Raw genomic sequence first — 15666 nt, forward strand, 5'->3', positions numbered from 1 at the left:
GTCTACTCCCGCCTTAAGTTCTCCTTTAGTGCTGGGATTAAAGGTGTTGGATCCCAAATGCTGAAATGACCTCTGTGTGAGCTCTGTTTCTCTTTTACACTGGATCAATTTCATGTGGTTTAGGATGAACTTATATTAACAGAGATCTGTCTGCCTCTGTCTCCAGAGAACTGAGATTAAAGATATGTGCCATCACTGCCTGGCCTCTATGGCTAACTAGTGTGGCAGCTTTGTACTCTGATCTTCAGGCAAGCTTTATTGGTATATCATAAATGAAATATCACCACAAACAGTTTTTTGCTTATTATAATATATAGCACATTACAGCTATGCTGTATAATCCTACAGGGCAAGCACTTATAGAATGATCAAATTGGGGCTGGAGAGATGGCTCAGAGGTTAAGAGTACTGACTGCTCTTCCAGAGGTCCTGAGTTCAATTTCCAGCAACCACATGGTGGCTTACATCTGACATGCAGGCAGAACACTGCATGTCATAATAAATAAATAAATAAACAAATAAATGATTAAAAAAATCAAATTGAACCCTAAAGGATATGTTAAATAAACAGAAAGGGGCAATATAGCTTCCCAGAAATAAATTGCATAATGCTTTATTAACTTTGAATTTCCTAAATACTAATGAGAAGGGAATTATAGCTTTTGAGAGATATTGGATAATAGAAAAAACTATGAAATTAAATTATACAGTATATTTTACGGATGTGTTGACCTCAGAATGGAAATCAGGATATGTGTTTCACTGGGAAAAGGGTTTTGCTTTTTTTTCCACAGGAGAAGAAATGCTGTGTATACCATCAACATTGATAAAGATTAGATTTGAACAAGAGAGACCTCTTGATTAGAAGAGGTGATAGTTCATCAAACAGTGTATAGTGTGACCACTCAATCTAAACCAACCTATAAAAATAACAAATGCTTTTCATTGCCAAAAGGGAAACTCCCCAAAGATAGGGTTGGGGAGGGTTTTATTTCTATCTTTTCAGGAAAATAAAAGCAACCATCTTGAGGAATTTAAAGACCTTTGGACAAATAAATATCCAAAGAAGAAGGGAGAACTACTGGGAAAATTTTATCAAGAAACGGAATAATGTTATTTCTGAAGTCTCCAAAAATATGATGGAATACTACAACAACAATTCCAGGACTATGACAACACCCCTAAGCTGGAAAATGCCACCTAAAGATCTGTTTGGATACAAACAGCTTGGAACAATTTTGAGGTGGCACCTGAGATGATCCAGCCTTACAGACTTGAGATGAGCCCTGTACCTTCCCATTATGCAGAGACTGGACAACAAATGATACGGCTACCTCTCCCAGGACTTGACAGCTAACCCAAATTTTTCTTTTTAGGACCCTCTAAAGATGCTGTCATACCAAGACAGCAGGAAGTAAATTTAAGGATGTGACACCCATATTCCCAAGAGATGGGGGGTGGTTTTTGGAAGTTCAAGGGGTTATGTATATTTGTTATCATTTAGGGTGGTTGGTTACAAGTTGTCATTGGTAATGGTCAGGAAAAAAGCTAAACAAAGGAGATTAGATTCAGGGTTCTTGTTTTCAAAAGAAAAAAGGGGGCTACAGATAGGATAAAAGGGTAGATTACTGAATCTAGTCTGAAAAGAAAAAAAGGGAAGATATAAGATAAAAGGTAGATTATTGAATCTAGTTTTAAAAAGCAACTAGGGGGCTGGAGAGATGGCTCAGAGGTTAAGAGCACTGGCTGTTCTTCCAGAGGTCCTGAGTTCAATTCCCAGCAACCACATGGTGGTTTACAACCACCTATAACAAGATGTGGTACCCTCTTCTGGCGTGTAGACAACACCATATACTTAATAATAAATAAAATCTTAAAAAAGAGCTGTTTAAAAAACCAATTAGGTTTTAAATATTTTACATTAGATTGGACTTTTGTATATTGTATACCAATTTTGTACATTGATACAAATTTGAGATTAATTTTAAAACATACTGTACATACATTTCTAATCTTGTTCAAGGTAGTGTACCAATACAGCTCATTTATTAATGTAATGCAAATTTCTAGTACTTGAAAGCTATTATCACCAACTATTTAGGATAATAAGGAAATGCAGGTTAGTGATTAGTCACTTATTACAATTAAATTTATAGTCATATTAGGCATGTTTACAGGGTCAAACAGAGATATATTTTAGATAGACATATCATCTTCAAACACTCCAGAGATCTACAGAATATGGCATTTAAAATGTCTTAATAATACATTTTTTATTGCCATGCAACATGTCTGCTCGTGGCAGTACCAATATACTTCAGAGAAGATGATGGGCATCGAAGAAACTCTACATGAAGTTTACTTTTTTTGTGGCAAAAGTAAGCCACTGGGTAAGACAGTGCCCTTGCCTCAACTGCTTACAGTATGCTGTCCAAATTGGACAAATAGGATACAAAAGAAAGGATTGCCAATATTTGCCAAGACAAGGTAGGACAGCCTTTCAAAACTCCTGCTCATTGAAGTCTATCGAATATTCTAGGCCTTTAGGCCAAAAATGGATGCCTCAACGTTGCAGAGGAACCTTGGGTTCAAGCAGTCAGCTATTGTCATTTCTCACTTTTTTTTTGAAGTTGCTTGCTCGAACTTCCTGCTTACTCAGTTAATATTATTTCCTTCTCAGATCTCTGAGGGAGACTAAATAGTTATAGTTTTCCTTGTTTATTACCAGACACAGGAAAAAAAAAACTCACTAAGAGGTGAAAGTGTGTAAGGTTGAGAGATATCAAAAGATATGTTTTGGATGGTGATGCAAGTTATGATAGAAAGTAAATTAGTTATAGATTTGAACTTACGAAGATAGTATATAACGGAGTATTTTCTCTGAATATGTCAAATGCAAATGGACTAGGCAATTTTGATGTACTTATTGCCTGTACATTTTGTATATAGTTACTGTACTTATTTGTTTTTTAAAAGTATTTATTTATTATGTAGACAGTGTTCTGCCTCCATGTATGCCTACACACAAGAAAATGGTACCATATCTCATTATAGATGGTTGTTAGCCACCATGTGGTTGCTGGGAATTGAACTCATGACCTCTGGAAGAGCAGTCAGTGCTCTTAACCTCTGAGACATCTCTCCAGCCCCATATAGTTTTTCTTATACCAGTTATAGCCTTCTTTATTTTAGACAAAAAGGGGAAATGTAGTGATTTTTCGTTTGTGTTTTAACAAATAAACCTTTCATGCCAGGCATTGGTGGCACACACCTTTAATCCCAGCACTTGGAAGGCAAAGGCAGGTGGATCTCCGTGACTTTGAGGCCAGTCTGGTCTACAGAGCAAGTGCCAGGATAACTTCCAAAGCAATACAGAGAAACCTTGTCTGGAAAAACCAAAAACCAAACAACCCCCCTCCTCCAAAGACCAAATAAACCTTTCCTGTAATCAAAGAGCAGAGCTAAGCCTCTAGAAGCCAGGGAGTAGTGGCACACACCTTTAGTCCCAGGACTTGGGAAACAGAGGCAGAGGGATGTCTGTTAGTTCAAGGCCACACTGGGCTCATGAGATTGAATCTTTCTAAAAGAGAAACAGAATTCACACAAAGGAGACCCCGGCACTTGGATCCCATGCCTTTAATCCCAGCACGAGGGAGGTGGAGCCTAGAGTGATATGGCTAGTTTGAGAGAGGAATAGAAGGTGGGATGTGACAGGAGCTCAGTGCAGTCCAGGTAGTCAGTGTGAGGATGCAGTCTGAGAATGTAGTCTGAGGACAGGATAGACCCCTGGTTTGAGCACTGGTAGATCTAAGAATTCTCTAGTGGCTGGCTGCTTTGCTTCTCTCATCTTCCAGATTCCCCCTCCCCTGATCTGACTCAGGGTTTTTATTAATACCAGTTAGAACTTATGCTACAATATCGCTCAGGTTAGCTCCAAATTGGTATCTGTTTGCCTCAGTCTCCCAAGTAGCTGGAACTACAATCATGTGCCATAATAGTTGGTGCAGAGTTCTTTAAAAGAGCTTCCCATTTCATAATGCAACACCCTGAAAATACAGATAGGATTATAACTACACTCTCAATAGATTATATACTATAAACACACAAATACACCACTGAAGTAGCTGGTCAAGAAAGTAAATTTTGTCTTTTGCCACAACAAACACTTTTTTTTTTTTTTGGTGGGGGGTATGTGATGCTGGGAGTCAAAGCCAGAGCCTCAGATAAGGTAGACAACGTACCACTAAGTTGTATCACCAGCCCTCAATAATCTAAGCTCATATTCAGACAAAAATTTCCACTGGCTTATTTGCAGCACAGTACTAAAGAAGCCAAAGGCTTTCTGCAGTCGTACTGTGAGTCACTAGGGAAAATGGCACTATACTGCTGATGGGATTGTACCTGGCCTAAACCTTCTCTCTAAATGCCTGGCACCTCAGGATGTGGAAGCAGGGTGTTTAGGGAGGTAATTAGGACACAATGAGGCCATTAGGTTTGTTGTATGGCAACATGAATAGAACAAAGTCTGAAACACATCTGTGAAGACAAAGAGGACATCTGCACACCAGAGGGGTGGCCTCAGATCAAGCATGCTAAGACCTTAACATGGTTGAGGAAATGTTTCCATCATGTAAGATGCCCATGCTATGGTATTTTGTTATGGCGCTTCACAGATTACTACATTCACTAGTTTCGAGTTTTGTTTTTGTTTAGGAGACAGGGTCTCACGCTGTATCTTGGGTTACCCTTATATTCTGGCAATCTTTCTGTTTCAGTCTTCTTAGTACTGGGATTACAGGAATCATTTCAGATGAATAGTACTAACTGCAATAGTCTCAGCTAGCTCACAAATATGTTCATTCTTTAAAGCTCACTTCCTCACCTTAAAATTCAGAGAAGCAGCCGGGCGTTGGTGGCGCATGCCTTTAATCCCAGCACTCGGAAGGCAAAGGCAGGCAGTTATCTGTGAGTTCGAGGCCAGCCTGGTCTACAGAGCGAGTTCCAGGACAGCCTCCAAAAACAATACAGAGAAACCCTGTCTTGAAAAACCAACCCCCAAAAAAACTCAGAGAAGCTGCAGTTATCCCAAGCAAGGTCCAACTGCTTCTGGCATACTTTGCTAGCTGGCAAAACCCTGCATAATTTTCATCCCCAGTCCTCTGGCTCATTTTGTACCTCCTGCAAGTAGTTTAGATTGCAACTAAAGTTTTATTTTTAAGTCATATTTTCCCAACTGGAGGGACAATGTTGTCTTTTGTCACTGTTTCACCAGTGTCTGAAAACACTCCCAAACTTAGGTGAATTCATTTAGGTTGAAATGAAGGACAGAGGGACTTTTGATTATACTTTATTCATTACCAGGGTGTCTCATCTGTAGAAAGTAGACTTCAGCTCGGTCACTCTGACTCCTAGGCCCAGATCTTCGGAGGATAGCAGTTTTCAGTTCTATCTTTTGGATTCTATTTGTGTGTACACCTTGGTGATGTCATTGTACCTTCCTTCAGGGGCCTGGTAGTTAGAGATTGGTGGCGTGTGATGTGGCCCTTCTTTCTCAAAGGGGAAGAGACTGGGGTCCCGCTTTATGGCCTCCTCGTAGAGCTCTGGAGACTCAAGCTTCAGTTCCTGAAGTGCTTCTTGCTGGGCGTCCAGCATGGCTTTGATGGCGTCCCTCTCTGCCTCATGCTCCTGCTGCCGGTATAGTGCCCACCTCTTCAGCAGAAGAGCTCTTTGCTCACTCTCCTCAAAAGAGTGCTCCTTCTGAGGTCGCTGTCTGTGAACACAAAAGTCCAGAGTTGTGAGTCGGAGCAGTACTGACCCTGTTGCAGAGGCACCCTTGTAACCGCTCATGACTTCAGTGCCCCACTGGCAGGCACTACCAGGGCTCAAATTAAGGGCTGGAGAGATGACTCGGAGGTTAAGAGCATTTACTGTTCTTAGAGACCAGAATTTCTAATGAAGCATAATTAAGTGGCTCACAGCTGTTTGTAACTCCAGCTCTAGAGATCTGCTGCCCTCTTCTGTCCACTAGAGCATCTGCAGTCACATGAACATACAACGCACACAAGTACACAGAAATAAAAATAAATCTTAAGAAAAAAAGAACAGTGTAGAACATGGCAGCAGTTGCTGTCCACCAGCAGCAAAGAGAGCACCCTGAGAGAACTGTGCTACTACTGTTTCTACCCCACGCAAAGAAACAAACACCAAAATCTGAGACAAGAGCCTGGTCAGTCCGTCTTTGTTTAGAGAACACCACAGAGCATCAGGGCTTTATAAATGATTCATTCTTCCAGAAGAGCATACTAAACTTACACGCAACACACACCAACTATGAACATTGGCAGGAGAGGCTGAGGTGACAGAGTGAGAGCTGTGGAGCCAAGGCCTCTATCACGAGTTACAATCTACACTCACAGACATGAACTACAATCTACACTCACAGACATGAACTACAATCTACACTCACAGACATGAACTACAATCTACACTCACAGACATGAACTACAATCAACACTCATGGACATGAACAACGTGACCCCAGGGCAAAGCTGATCCAAACTCCCAAGTGTCTTTCTCCAAACCCCAAAAGCACAATCAAGATGCAAAGGACTCGGACCAGGGGAGCCCACCCCACTCACCCGGTCCCATCAGACATGAACTTCAATCGGAACTACTTGAGGGAAGTCTTTTGCATTAAGGCTGTCAGCCCAGAGGAGAACCTTTACCTTGACTTATCCAAGAACCTCAGAGGGGTAATAAAATCCTCAATAGGAATTAGTTCTTGGGTGGCTTTTTCCAGTTTTCGGATCCTCTTTTTCAAGCGATCCTTTGCCGCTTGATCCTTCCTTGGGTCTACCTTCTTCTTCTTCCGTAGAGGTTCTGCTCTAGTGGATAAGAAACAAATGTTCAATGCTTCTACTTCAACCTCAGGACAGACATGATGCTAAATGAAGTGCCTACAAGAGAGAGCTGTCCACAGTCCTGACTCCATGAGCTCAGTGAGTTTTTATCCCATTGTCTTCAGGAAGGCTGCAGGCATCCTATCAACTCCAGGAAGCAGCACAAAACTATAGGCATTTCCTAAGGGGAAGTGTTAATTTTTTATTTTAAGACACATTCCCACATAGCCCTGGCTTGCACTGAACTAGCTATGTAGCCATGTCCTTGAAATCTGATCCTACTGTCTACCTCCTGACTGCCAGGATCGTCATTTCCTACCAGTCCTTGTATTATAGTGCTGGGGTTAAACCAAACATTTTGTGAATGTTAGTCAAGGACTTAATAAACTGAGCTACATTCATTCTCATTACCCCCCCCCATTTCTCTGTGTAGCTTTGGCTGTCCTGGAACTCACTCTGTAGACTAGGCTGGCCTTGAACTCAGAGATCTAACTGTTTCTGCCTCCCGAGTGCTGGGACTCAAGGTGTACACCACCACTGCCCAGCTCTGAGTGATATTCTTACCTTGGAAGTGTCAGTCTGTGATTCAAGGATACCTTGGAACTGCCCTGAGAAGTGAACTTACTGAACTAAAAATCAACTTTTACTGCAATGGATTAAAAACATTCACATTTTAAATGAATTTGTGATTTTTAAAAAATGCTTTAAGAATAAAAGAGACAGGATAGTAAAAGTGACTGGCCATGTCTTTATATACTTCTCAGAATTTACCAATTTCTGGGGTGTTGAGATGAATGTGGTTAAGAGCACTTGCTGCTCTCTTTCAGAGGACCTGTGTTTGGTTCCCAGAACTCACATGTGACTCAAAAACATCGCTAATTCCAGTTCCAAGGGATATGGCACCCTCTTCTGGCCTCTGTGGGCATCAGGCAAGCAAATGTACATCCATACATGCAGACATTAACACATTAAAAAAAAAACTAATTGGGGGCTGGAGAGATGGCTCTGTAGTTAAGAGTCCTTGCTGCTTTTGAAGACTGGAGTTTGGTTCCCAGCACCCACATCAGAGTCTCACAGATGTCTGTAACTCTAGGGGATCTGTAACCCGTCTGGTCTCTGAGGGCACCTGTAAACGTATGTGTATACCTATGACAGGCACATACACATTTAAAAAAAAAAACAAAAAACAAACAAACCCAAAACTTGCTGGCTGATGGTGGTGCATGCCTTTAATCCTAGCACTCAGGAGGCAGAACAGGCAGATCTCTGTGAGTTCGAGACCAGTCTGGTCTACAGAGCTAGTTCCAGGACAGTAGCTGTCTTGAAAAAACAAAACAAAACAAAACAAAAAACTCCCAACAACAAAAATACAGAGTGAATTCCAGAAAAGCTAGGACAGAAGCATCTATCTACATTTAATTATTAGCTTGATAGGCTGATCTACTAACCCATGGTTGGGCAGTCTTGCTTTGTTTTGGTTATATGCATGCTAAATTTTACCTCATGGGGATGAGGTCCCAGAAGGACAGCAAGGAAGCTCTCTGGTGGGTGTGTCTGGTCTGTGTCTGGCAGATTCCAGGAATCCTGAAGGAGAGAAGAGTATGTATAAAGATCTGGGGAAAGAGAACGTACATACACATAACTACAGGGCTCCCCAAAACCTGGAGGGCATTTGTAAGTATTTGATTTTTTTTCAGACAAAAGTCTCCGTAATTCAGGCTATTATGGAACTTGAGGCAATTCTCTTGCCTAGGCTGACCCACCATGCCTAGTTCATTTGTATAAGGCTAGCAAAGTCAAAGTGAGAATTTTTCTTTTTCGGTTTTTCGAGACAGGGTTTCTCTGTGGCTTTGGAGGCTGCCCTGGAACTAGCTCTTGTAGACCAGGCTGGTCTCGAACTCAGAGACTGGCCTGCTTCTGCCTCCCGAGTGATGGGATTAAAGGCGTGCGTCACCACTGCTGGGCTGTATTTTTCAAAACTCTGTTCGCATTTGGGTAGGGCCTCTACTTATTCTAGTAGGACAGGATTTTCTTCTTTTAAATAGGGTGTAATACAGCATAGGTTTCACACGTGTTACTTAGCAGCTAATGACCTTGAATTTCTGATCTAGCCTCCACCTCCATAGTCCGGGGATTACAGGCGTGCGCCGCCACGCCCAATTTTTTGTGGTACTAAGATGTAGCCTTAGGCTCCAGACTCGGTAGGCTACTCGAGTAGTCTGTCTTACTGAGCTATGTATTTTCATCTGCAACAACGCGATCAGCGTCTCAGAAATAATCTGCGAGCGCCAGAGCAGCTCCAGTGCAGAGCTCGCGCACGCGCCCTAGGCACCTCGTAACCCGCAGCGGCACTCACCAACTCAGGGGCCGCAGAGCCCGCGCAGCACACAGCATCACAGCGGTAGTCATAGCTTTCCACGCCACCCGCAGGCGGGCAGCTTCCGGGAGCGCGCCCCTGGGCCGTCCGAATTGCGGTACCGAGTCGGGTCAGGCAGGCCGCAGCCCCGGAACTCGCCGGTCGGGGATTCGGAGAGGCGGGCCCGCCCCTGGCCCCACCCCTGACGCAGCCCCGCCCCGGGCAAACGCTGCTCGCTTCGGCGCGCCCTGTGGCAGGCGTTCCGCCTCCTTTTGGTGCTGCCGTGCAGGCGGGCAGCCCTTGGCCAAGTGTGGCCAAGTGTGTCTGCTCCGCCTGGCCTATGTATTTACGTCTATGCAAACGCCCGCTCTTCCAATAAATGCGCCCGTCTGACCCCCTCTACCCCTCCATCAGGTTAGCTGTTTTCGGCATCCATTCGAGCCCAGGGCCGCTGCCGTCTGCCGCTAGCTGCGTGCTGGCGCCGGCCGGGATGGCGCTCACGAGATACCCAATAGCGCGTGTTGATGGATGACGGGAGCTAGTCACTAAGCTGGACTCGTGGAGGTAGAGCTGAGACTTGGACACTACCCTGGTCCGGCATCGCCGGGCGGAATCTACCAGCCCATCCACAGCGAGCTTCACCAGAGACCGCGCCGGTGCCAGACTCAAGGCGAAGTAGCCTCGCGATCCCCTTCCCAGTCAAAGAGCCGAGGCGGCCCGGTCCGCGTAGGGAGCGGTTTCCCGCCGGGGCGATTTGGCAGGTGCGCGCCGTGACTTCCGGCGTTGCCCCGGAGCCGCCGGAGGAGGAGCGGCGCAGGGGATGCGGCTGTGGCGGCGGCGGCGGCGGCCGAGCGCAGGAGGCGGCTGTGGCGGCGGCTGGGGGCGCGGGCCGGCGATGGCGCGGCGGCGCTGAGGGCAAGGGTGGGCGGCGGCCGGAGGGCGGGCGGCGCGGGAGGAAGCGGCAGCGGCTCCATGGCCCAGGCGCGCTGAGGAACACGGCTCTGGTCTCAGCCCGGCGGCGGCCGAACAATGAAGCTCTTGAAGCCAACCTGGGTCAACCACAATGGTGAGTGCTCGCAGGAGTCGTGGGCGGCCGAGGCTGCATCGGGGTGGGGTCTGGAGTTGTCTTGTGGCGCGCTCAAGCCCTGCCCGCCTTGCCCAGACGCCGGTACCCGGTCTGGAGCTGCAGAGCGGGCGGGAGCAGACTTTGTGCTCGGCTCCGGGATACCGGCGAGCCCGTGCACGTGCTTCGGACTGGTTGCAGCGAAGTCCGCCTTGGCCCCCAGGCAATGGCGCTGAATCCTGCGCCGCCCACCCCTAGTCTGAAGTGCCTGGCGCCTGGCTTCTGTGAGCCGGCCTGGGCACCGGCCTGGTACTGCCACCCGGCTTCACCGTTCAGAATGTGCTCAGATGGTTGTAGTGAGTATGAAACTGGGGCGACATCCCCCTTGTGGCCTTTCAGTGGCTCGGTGGAGATCTAGAATCTGCATGAGAGACTGACTGTACTGCCGCTTCTGAGGCCTGGAGCTGGTGACAGTGCCCCCGCTCGGGCTATTGCAGTCCTGGGAAGGCCCTGGGCGCAGGGTCCTTTGGAGGGCCACGAAGGAACCACATTTAACGCAGGTCCGGGGCTTCAGTGTGACTAAGATCGGGACCAATAGTGCACAGGTTGTTCTAGGAGAAGAGAGACTTTGAGTGTGTGACTTCAAAGGACAGACTCATACACCCTGGTCGAGAAGGCTGATGCAAATCAGCTAGTGGCATCCAGTTTTGTGGAGAGCTACTTTGCCTAGCGAAGAGCTGGAGCCCTCCTCCAGCTGTTAGTACTTGAGTCTCTGGAAGCACCCGAAGGATGCAGTGGGAAGCGACCACCCTCTTCCCAAAGAGAGAAGAGTCTCCCTGATACTGTCTTGTTCCTTGTTTCTACTTTGTAATACATCTAGAGGGAGCTACAGTTTTTTTTTTTTCTTTCTGTAAAGCAAGCCGAGTGGATGCTTGCATTTTTCCTTTAAAAATCCACGTGGCCTTTTCATTTTGTATTTCATCCGGGAAGCTTTTTACTCCTACAGTCAAACATCTGGTTTTTTTTTTTTTTGAATCACAACCAAGGAGAGTGGTCTGGATATCTGCACTCTGCTCTTCACAGTTTCATTGTGAAGTTCAGCTAAGAACAGAGACACATAAAGATCTCGGCCCAGAAAGTGCATTAAAAATAAATCTAAATGATGGGGAGGGGAAAGAATATGATCAAAATACATTATATGAATTTTTTAAATTAAAAATATTGAATCGATAATGTTTATTAATGATAAAAGATGTTGAAACTTAAGCAAATTTCTCTTCTTTTGGGTTTTTGGAGACAGTTTCTTTGTGACTTTGGAGGCTCTCCTAGAACTAGCTCTTGTAGACCAGGCTGATCTTGAACCCACTCCTCGCTCTTTTCTTTCTAATCTAAAGGCAACTTCCCTCTCAAAGTTGGTTCTGTCTTGGAAAGGATGCCTTTGTGAGTCACTACTAAGCAGGCCTTTAAATATGGGAGTGAGTAGTGAAAGTTTCTTGCTGGCCAAACCCTGGTAGTAGGTAGTAAAGACAAGTCTCAGCCGGGCGTTGGTGGCGCACGCCTTTAATCCCAGCACTTGGGAGGCAGAGGCAGGCGGATCACCGTTAGTTGGAGACCAGCCTGGTCTACCGAGTGAGTTCCAGGACAGACTCCAAAACAATACAGAGAAACCCTGCCTCGAGAAACCCTGCCTCGAAAAACCAAAAAAAAAAAAAAAAAAAAAAAAAAGACAAGTCTCCTTTGGATGAAGGAAGGCCGTACTGCACTGGAGGGGATGCATGATCGTACATCCTGGCTTTCTTACTCAGCAATTGTGTTTCCTGTCTCCTTAAACAGCACGAACATACTTTTCTGAAGTCTGAGAGCTGGGGGTGGCGGGGAGTGTGGAAGGTTTTCCCAAAGATAGTAGGGGATCCATTTAGACAAGGTAGCTAGAAGAGGTTAAAGGCGTAGAGAGAAGTGTTTGTTGGTTCTCATCTTTCTGCACTAGTGCTAGAGAAACCTCCCACATACGATTCCTCTACCCGGGCAGTCACACAACTGTTCCAGGGCCTGTCCTGTGTGTTGTGTGGCCCTTACTTAGATGTCAGCAGCACCCACCACCATAACTCCCCATTTACCCGAACCAAACATGTCTGTGACATTGCTAATGTCCACTTGTTAGTCCAAATCACTTCCACTTGAGATGTTCTGGTCTGTGGTCATCAGCATGTTAGTAAATCTTGGCATTGTCATTTTGCAATGATATTTGCCCTGGATATGGATTCAAACTGAATTCAAGGTAACATCATTTACTAGTTAAGGATTCTTGGCTTTACTAAGGCTCGGCCTTGTAAAATCATGTAAAAAAAAAAAAAAGACATATTTCATTACCTTGTACTCAATAAATGATTGCCCCAAAGTACAATACAAAATAACAATATCCATTGTTTATATTGATGTTATATGCAGTACACTTCCCATATATACAGTTTTGAGATTAATCCTGTTGACAATATTTTATTTATTTCTTTATTTATTGAAATAAGGTAGCCCTGGCTGTCCTTGAACTCAGAGATCCTCCTGCCTCTGTCTTTAAGTGCTGCCTGTCTTTCAAGATTAAAGGCATGCATTATCCTACTTGGCCATATAGTTTATATTAATCATGACCAAAGTAAGTTTCATTTCTGAGTAAGGTTAAGATTATGTATTGGGTGCTAGTTGTGGCACACACCTATAATTATAGTTTATTGGGGAGGCTGAGGCAGAAAGAATGACTTAAAGAAGGACTTATCTCCACGTGTTAATGCACCATGTAGATAAATTGTTGTTGGGCAGTTAGGATCAAAGGCTCACACATTTGGGAGGCATAGAATGCTGAAGAAGGTAAGCTGGGGAAGGAAAGAAGATGTGGCTGGGGGATGGGTGGGGTCATGACTTTCTTTTTTGGGTTTGGGGAGAGGAGTGTTGAAGTTCTGAGGGGGTTGTACACCTAGCCTGTGTCTTAAGAAGTCCTTGTAGAACTTAGAAGGTGGTCTCCAGATCTTGGTAACATGTGCTGAGAGAGGGCGCCATGGTCAGGGATAGCGAGATGAGAAAGATGGGGAGGCACTGGAGACACGGGAAGAATTAATGGGGCTCAGCTATTGCATGCATGCAATGTAGATTCTTGTCATTTTTTGCTTCATTTATTAGGTGTTCTGGAGAAAGTGGTGTTTTCTTTTGTGTGTGATGTTTGTGCAAGTATTTGTTACATGTATGTGTAAGTGCATATGCTGGCGTACATTTGGAATCACAGAGAGGATATCAAGTGCCTTGCTTTATCATTACTCTGTTGGCTTACATCCTTGAGATAGGGTCTCTCACTGAGTCTAGAACTACTCTGGCAACCAGGAAGTCTCAGTGATTACCCTTCTTGCCTATCTCATCTCCCCCAAGCTCGAGGTACAGGTGAATGAGTGGACCTTTTGGGGTTTTTTATGTGAGTACTGGGGATTTGAACTTAGAACCTCATGTCTGTGTAGCAAACTCTTTATTCACAGAGCCACTTCCTGAGGCCCCCAGTGGAATTCTTTTAGACATTTATATATTTGTTTGCTTATTATTTGTGTGCCTGTGAGCATGTGCATACACATTGTATGCCAGAGGTCAATGTTGAGTTTCTTTTGTTGCCCTCTCCCCTTTTCAAACAGCGTTTCTTACTGAACTGGAGCTCATCCTTTGGGCTTTGACTGACTGGCCAGTGTTCCCCCAAGATACTCTTGTCTTTGCTTCCCAAGTGCTGGGATTACTGGTTGGTGTGACACCTGGCTTTTTATGTAGACACCAGTGACAGAATTCAGGCCCTTATGCACGTTACCAACTGAGCTCTCACCCCTTAAACATTTATGGAAGTCTGTTAGCTATACATGGTGGCTCATGACCATAAACCCAGAACCCAGGAGGCAGGATGAGGATTGCAGTGAGTTTGAGGCCAGCCTGGGCTATAGATTGAGATCTTTCTCATATATACATATTGTGTGTTTTTTCATTTTAGAATTCTAATCCAGTAAGTGGTTGAACATATACTTTAAACTTTATAAGGAGTTTCATAGTTATACATCTGGGAGGCACACCTGGGCGGTTCCTGGCTCTGACCAGTGAAGCCAAATGCAGGACCTGGTGTCATTGTCCCAATCTTGTGTCTTGTGGGTGTCCATGGAAAGGATACATACTGTGTCTACCTTGACCCCACAATTTAGCCAGATGCTGCTATTGTAACCTAATTACTTTCAGTATTTGCTTATAGATTGAGAGGCTTAGCAAATGACACAGATCTGGACTAAGCCCTGGGATCTAAAAATTGATACAAAAACATTTTATGTTCTTGCCAAGATCAGCAGTATTATCCAGTGGACTGGGTGTGACTCTCAAGTAGTGGGAAGGGGTACTATTGATCCTCCAGGTTGCCTGTCCTCCTTGTTGGCAGAGCCTCAGGATTTCTTTTGTTTTCTGCAGGACGATCTAGGCAGGGGCACACATCTAATGCTTGTAACCTGGTATGCCCATGATTGCCAAGGACTTGTAAAATTGCTGCCATGCAATATTACTTCTAGGTAGCAAGGTACTGTAGAGGGCTTCTGGGTCCAGCTTTCTTCTGCAAGACTTCACACTGAGGTTGACGAGAGGAAGATGGAGGAACTTAGCTTAGGAAGTTGCTCAGTTACATTAATAAACTCAGAAGTGGACCTATTTCAGGACTTGGCCATGTGAGCTAGGGAAATACTTAAGAGATTCTGAATAACTTGAATCAGAAAGAAAACATCTGTAGCAGTACAAACTCACAGAGTTCTACAGCCTTCTCTAAGATGCTAGTAGTTACGAAGGTTCTTCTTTCTAAGTTGCTGGGTAATGGTCTCATGTTGATTTTGACCACGTCTGTGTTCCTGGAGAGCTTGGGGACCATTTTCTTCTTCAGAAGGACAGCTTTTAGAAACTGAGCGCACTTGGTACAAGGAGTATTAAGCTTGGAGGTCATTGTTCTGTGGCTTTTTTTTTTTGGTTATTTGGTACCTTGGTGCTTCCGACCTAGTCTAGTAGATTTCATTTGAGTTGCCTGGAGAAAGTTCTCTGGTTCTGGGGGAAGCGAAGCTGTTTTCTGGGAGGAGCAGGAGGGAGGACCTGTGTTCCAGCCTTGAATCTTTCGTCTTCACTGTTAGCCTGGTCGGACCTTTTAGGTTGTATGTCTTTTCTTGCCCTGGTTACTATTGCCTACTGGCTTATATGGGTAGAGATAGATACATGAGTAAAATAAAGTTTGAACTTACTGGAGACTGTCTACAGAGAATTAGCTCCTAGAAGGCAGACACTTTGTCTTGGCTCATGCTTTACTG

At 44.8% G+C, this 15666-nt stretch overlaps 2 protein-coding genes across 3 annotated transcripts in view; one reads left to right on the forward strand and one right to left on the reverse strand.

Annotated features, from left to right (window-relative positions):
- Window positions 1-5331: 5331 nt before the first annotated feature.
- On the reverse strand, window positions 5332-9445 carry Mrpl40 (mitochondrial ribosomal protein L40). The gene is made up of 4 exons (XM_005077502.4): window positions 9256-9445; window positions 8400-8483; window positions 6726-6884; window positions 5332-5770 (listed from the first exon to the last, which is right to left on the reverse strand). Exons 1-4 carry the CDS (start codon window positions 9306-9308, stop codon window positions 5446-5448), a joined length of 621 nt encoding a protein of 206 aa, XP_005077559.1. The 5' UTR covers window positions 9309-9445; the 3' UTR covers window positions 5332-5445.
- A 728-nt stretch (window positions 9446-10173) lies between these two features.
- Window positions 10174-15666, forward strand: part of LOC101831864 (protein HIRA) — a 72330-nt gene continuing 66837 nt past the window's right edge. The window contains exon 1 of one of the 2 annotated variants that reach the window (XM_005077501.4): window positions 10174-10321. In XM_005077501.4, coding sequence (XP_005077558.1) covers window positions 10285-10321 — 37 coding nt within the window. In that variant the 5' untranslated portion in view covers window positions 10174-10284. The remainder of the gene's footprint in view (window positions 10322-15666) is intronic. The other variant, XM_021231465.2, reaches the window with a different exon arrangement.

This window comes from Mesocricetus auratus, unplaced genomic scaffold (genome assembly GCF_017639785.1).
Source record: "Mesocricetus auratus isolate SY011 unplaced genomic scaffold, BCM_Maur_2.0 Super-Scaffold_100008, whole genome shotgun sequence".
Lineage (NCBI taxonomy): Eukaryota > Metazoa > Chordata > Mammalia > Rodentia > Cricetidae > Mesocricetus > Mesocricetus auratus.

Coding starts and splice junctions, on each gene's coding strand:
- Mrpl40 (XM_005077502.4), bottom strand. CDS start 9,308: ATGACTACCGCTGTGATGCTGTGTGCTGCGCGGGCTCTGCGGCCCCTG. Junction 8,484..9,255: donor GCTCTGCGGCCCCTGAGTTG/GTGAGTGCCGCT, acceptor TCTCTCCTTCAG/GATTCCTGGAATCTGCCAGA. Junction 5,771..6,725: donor AGGTTCTTGGATAAGTCAAG/GTAAAGGTTCTC, acceptor TTGTGTTCACAG/ACAGCGACCTCAGAAGGAGC.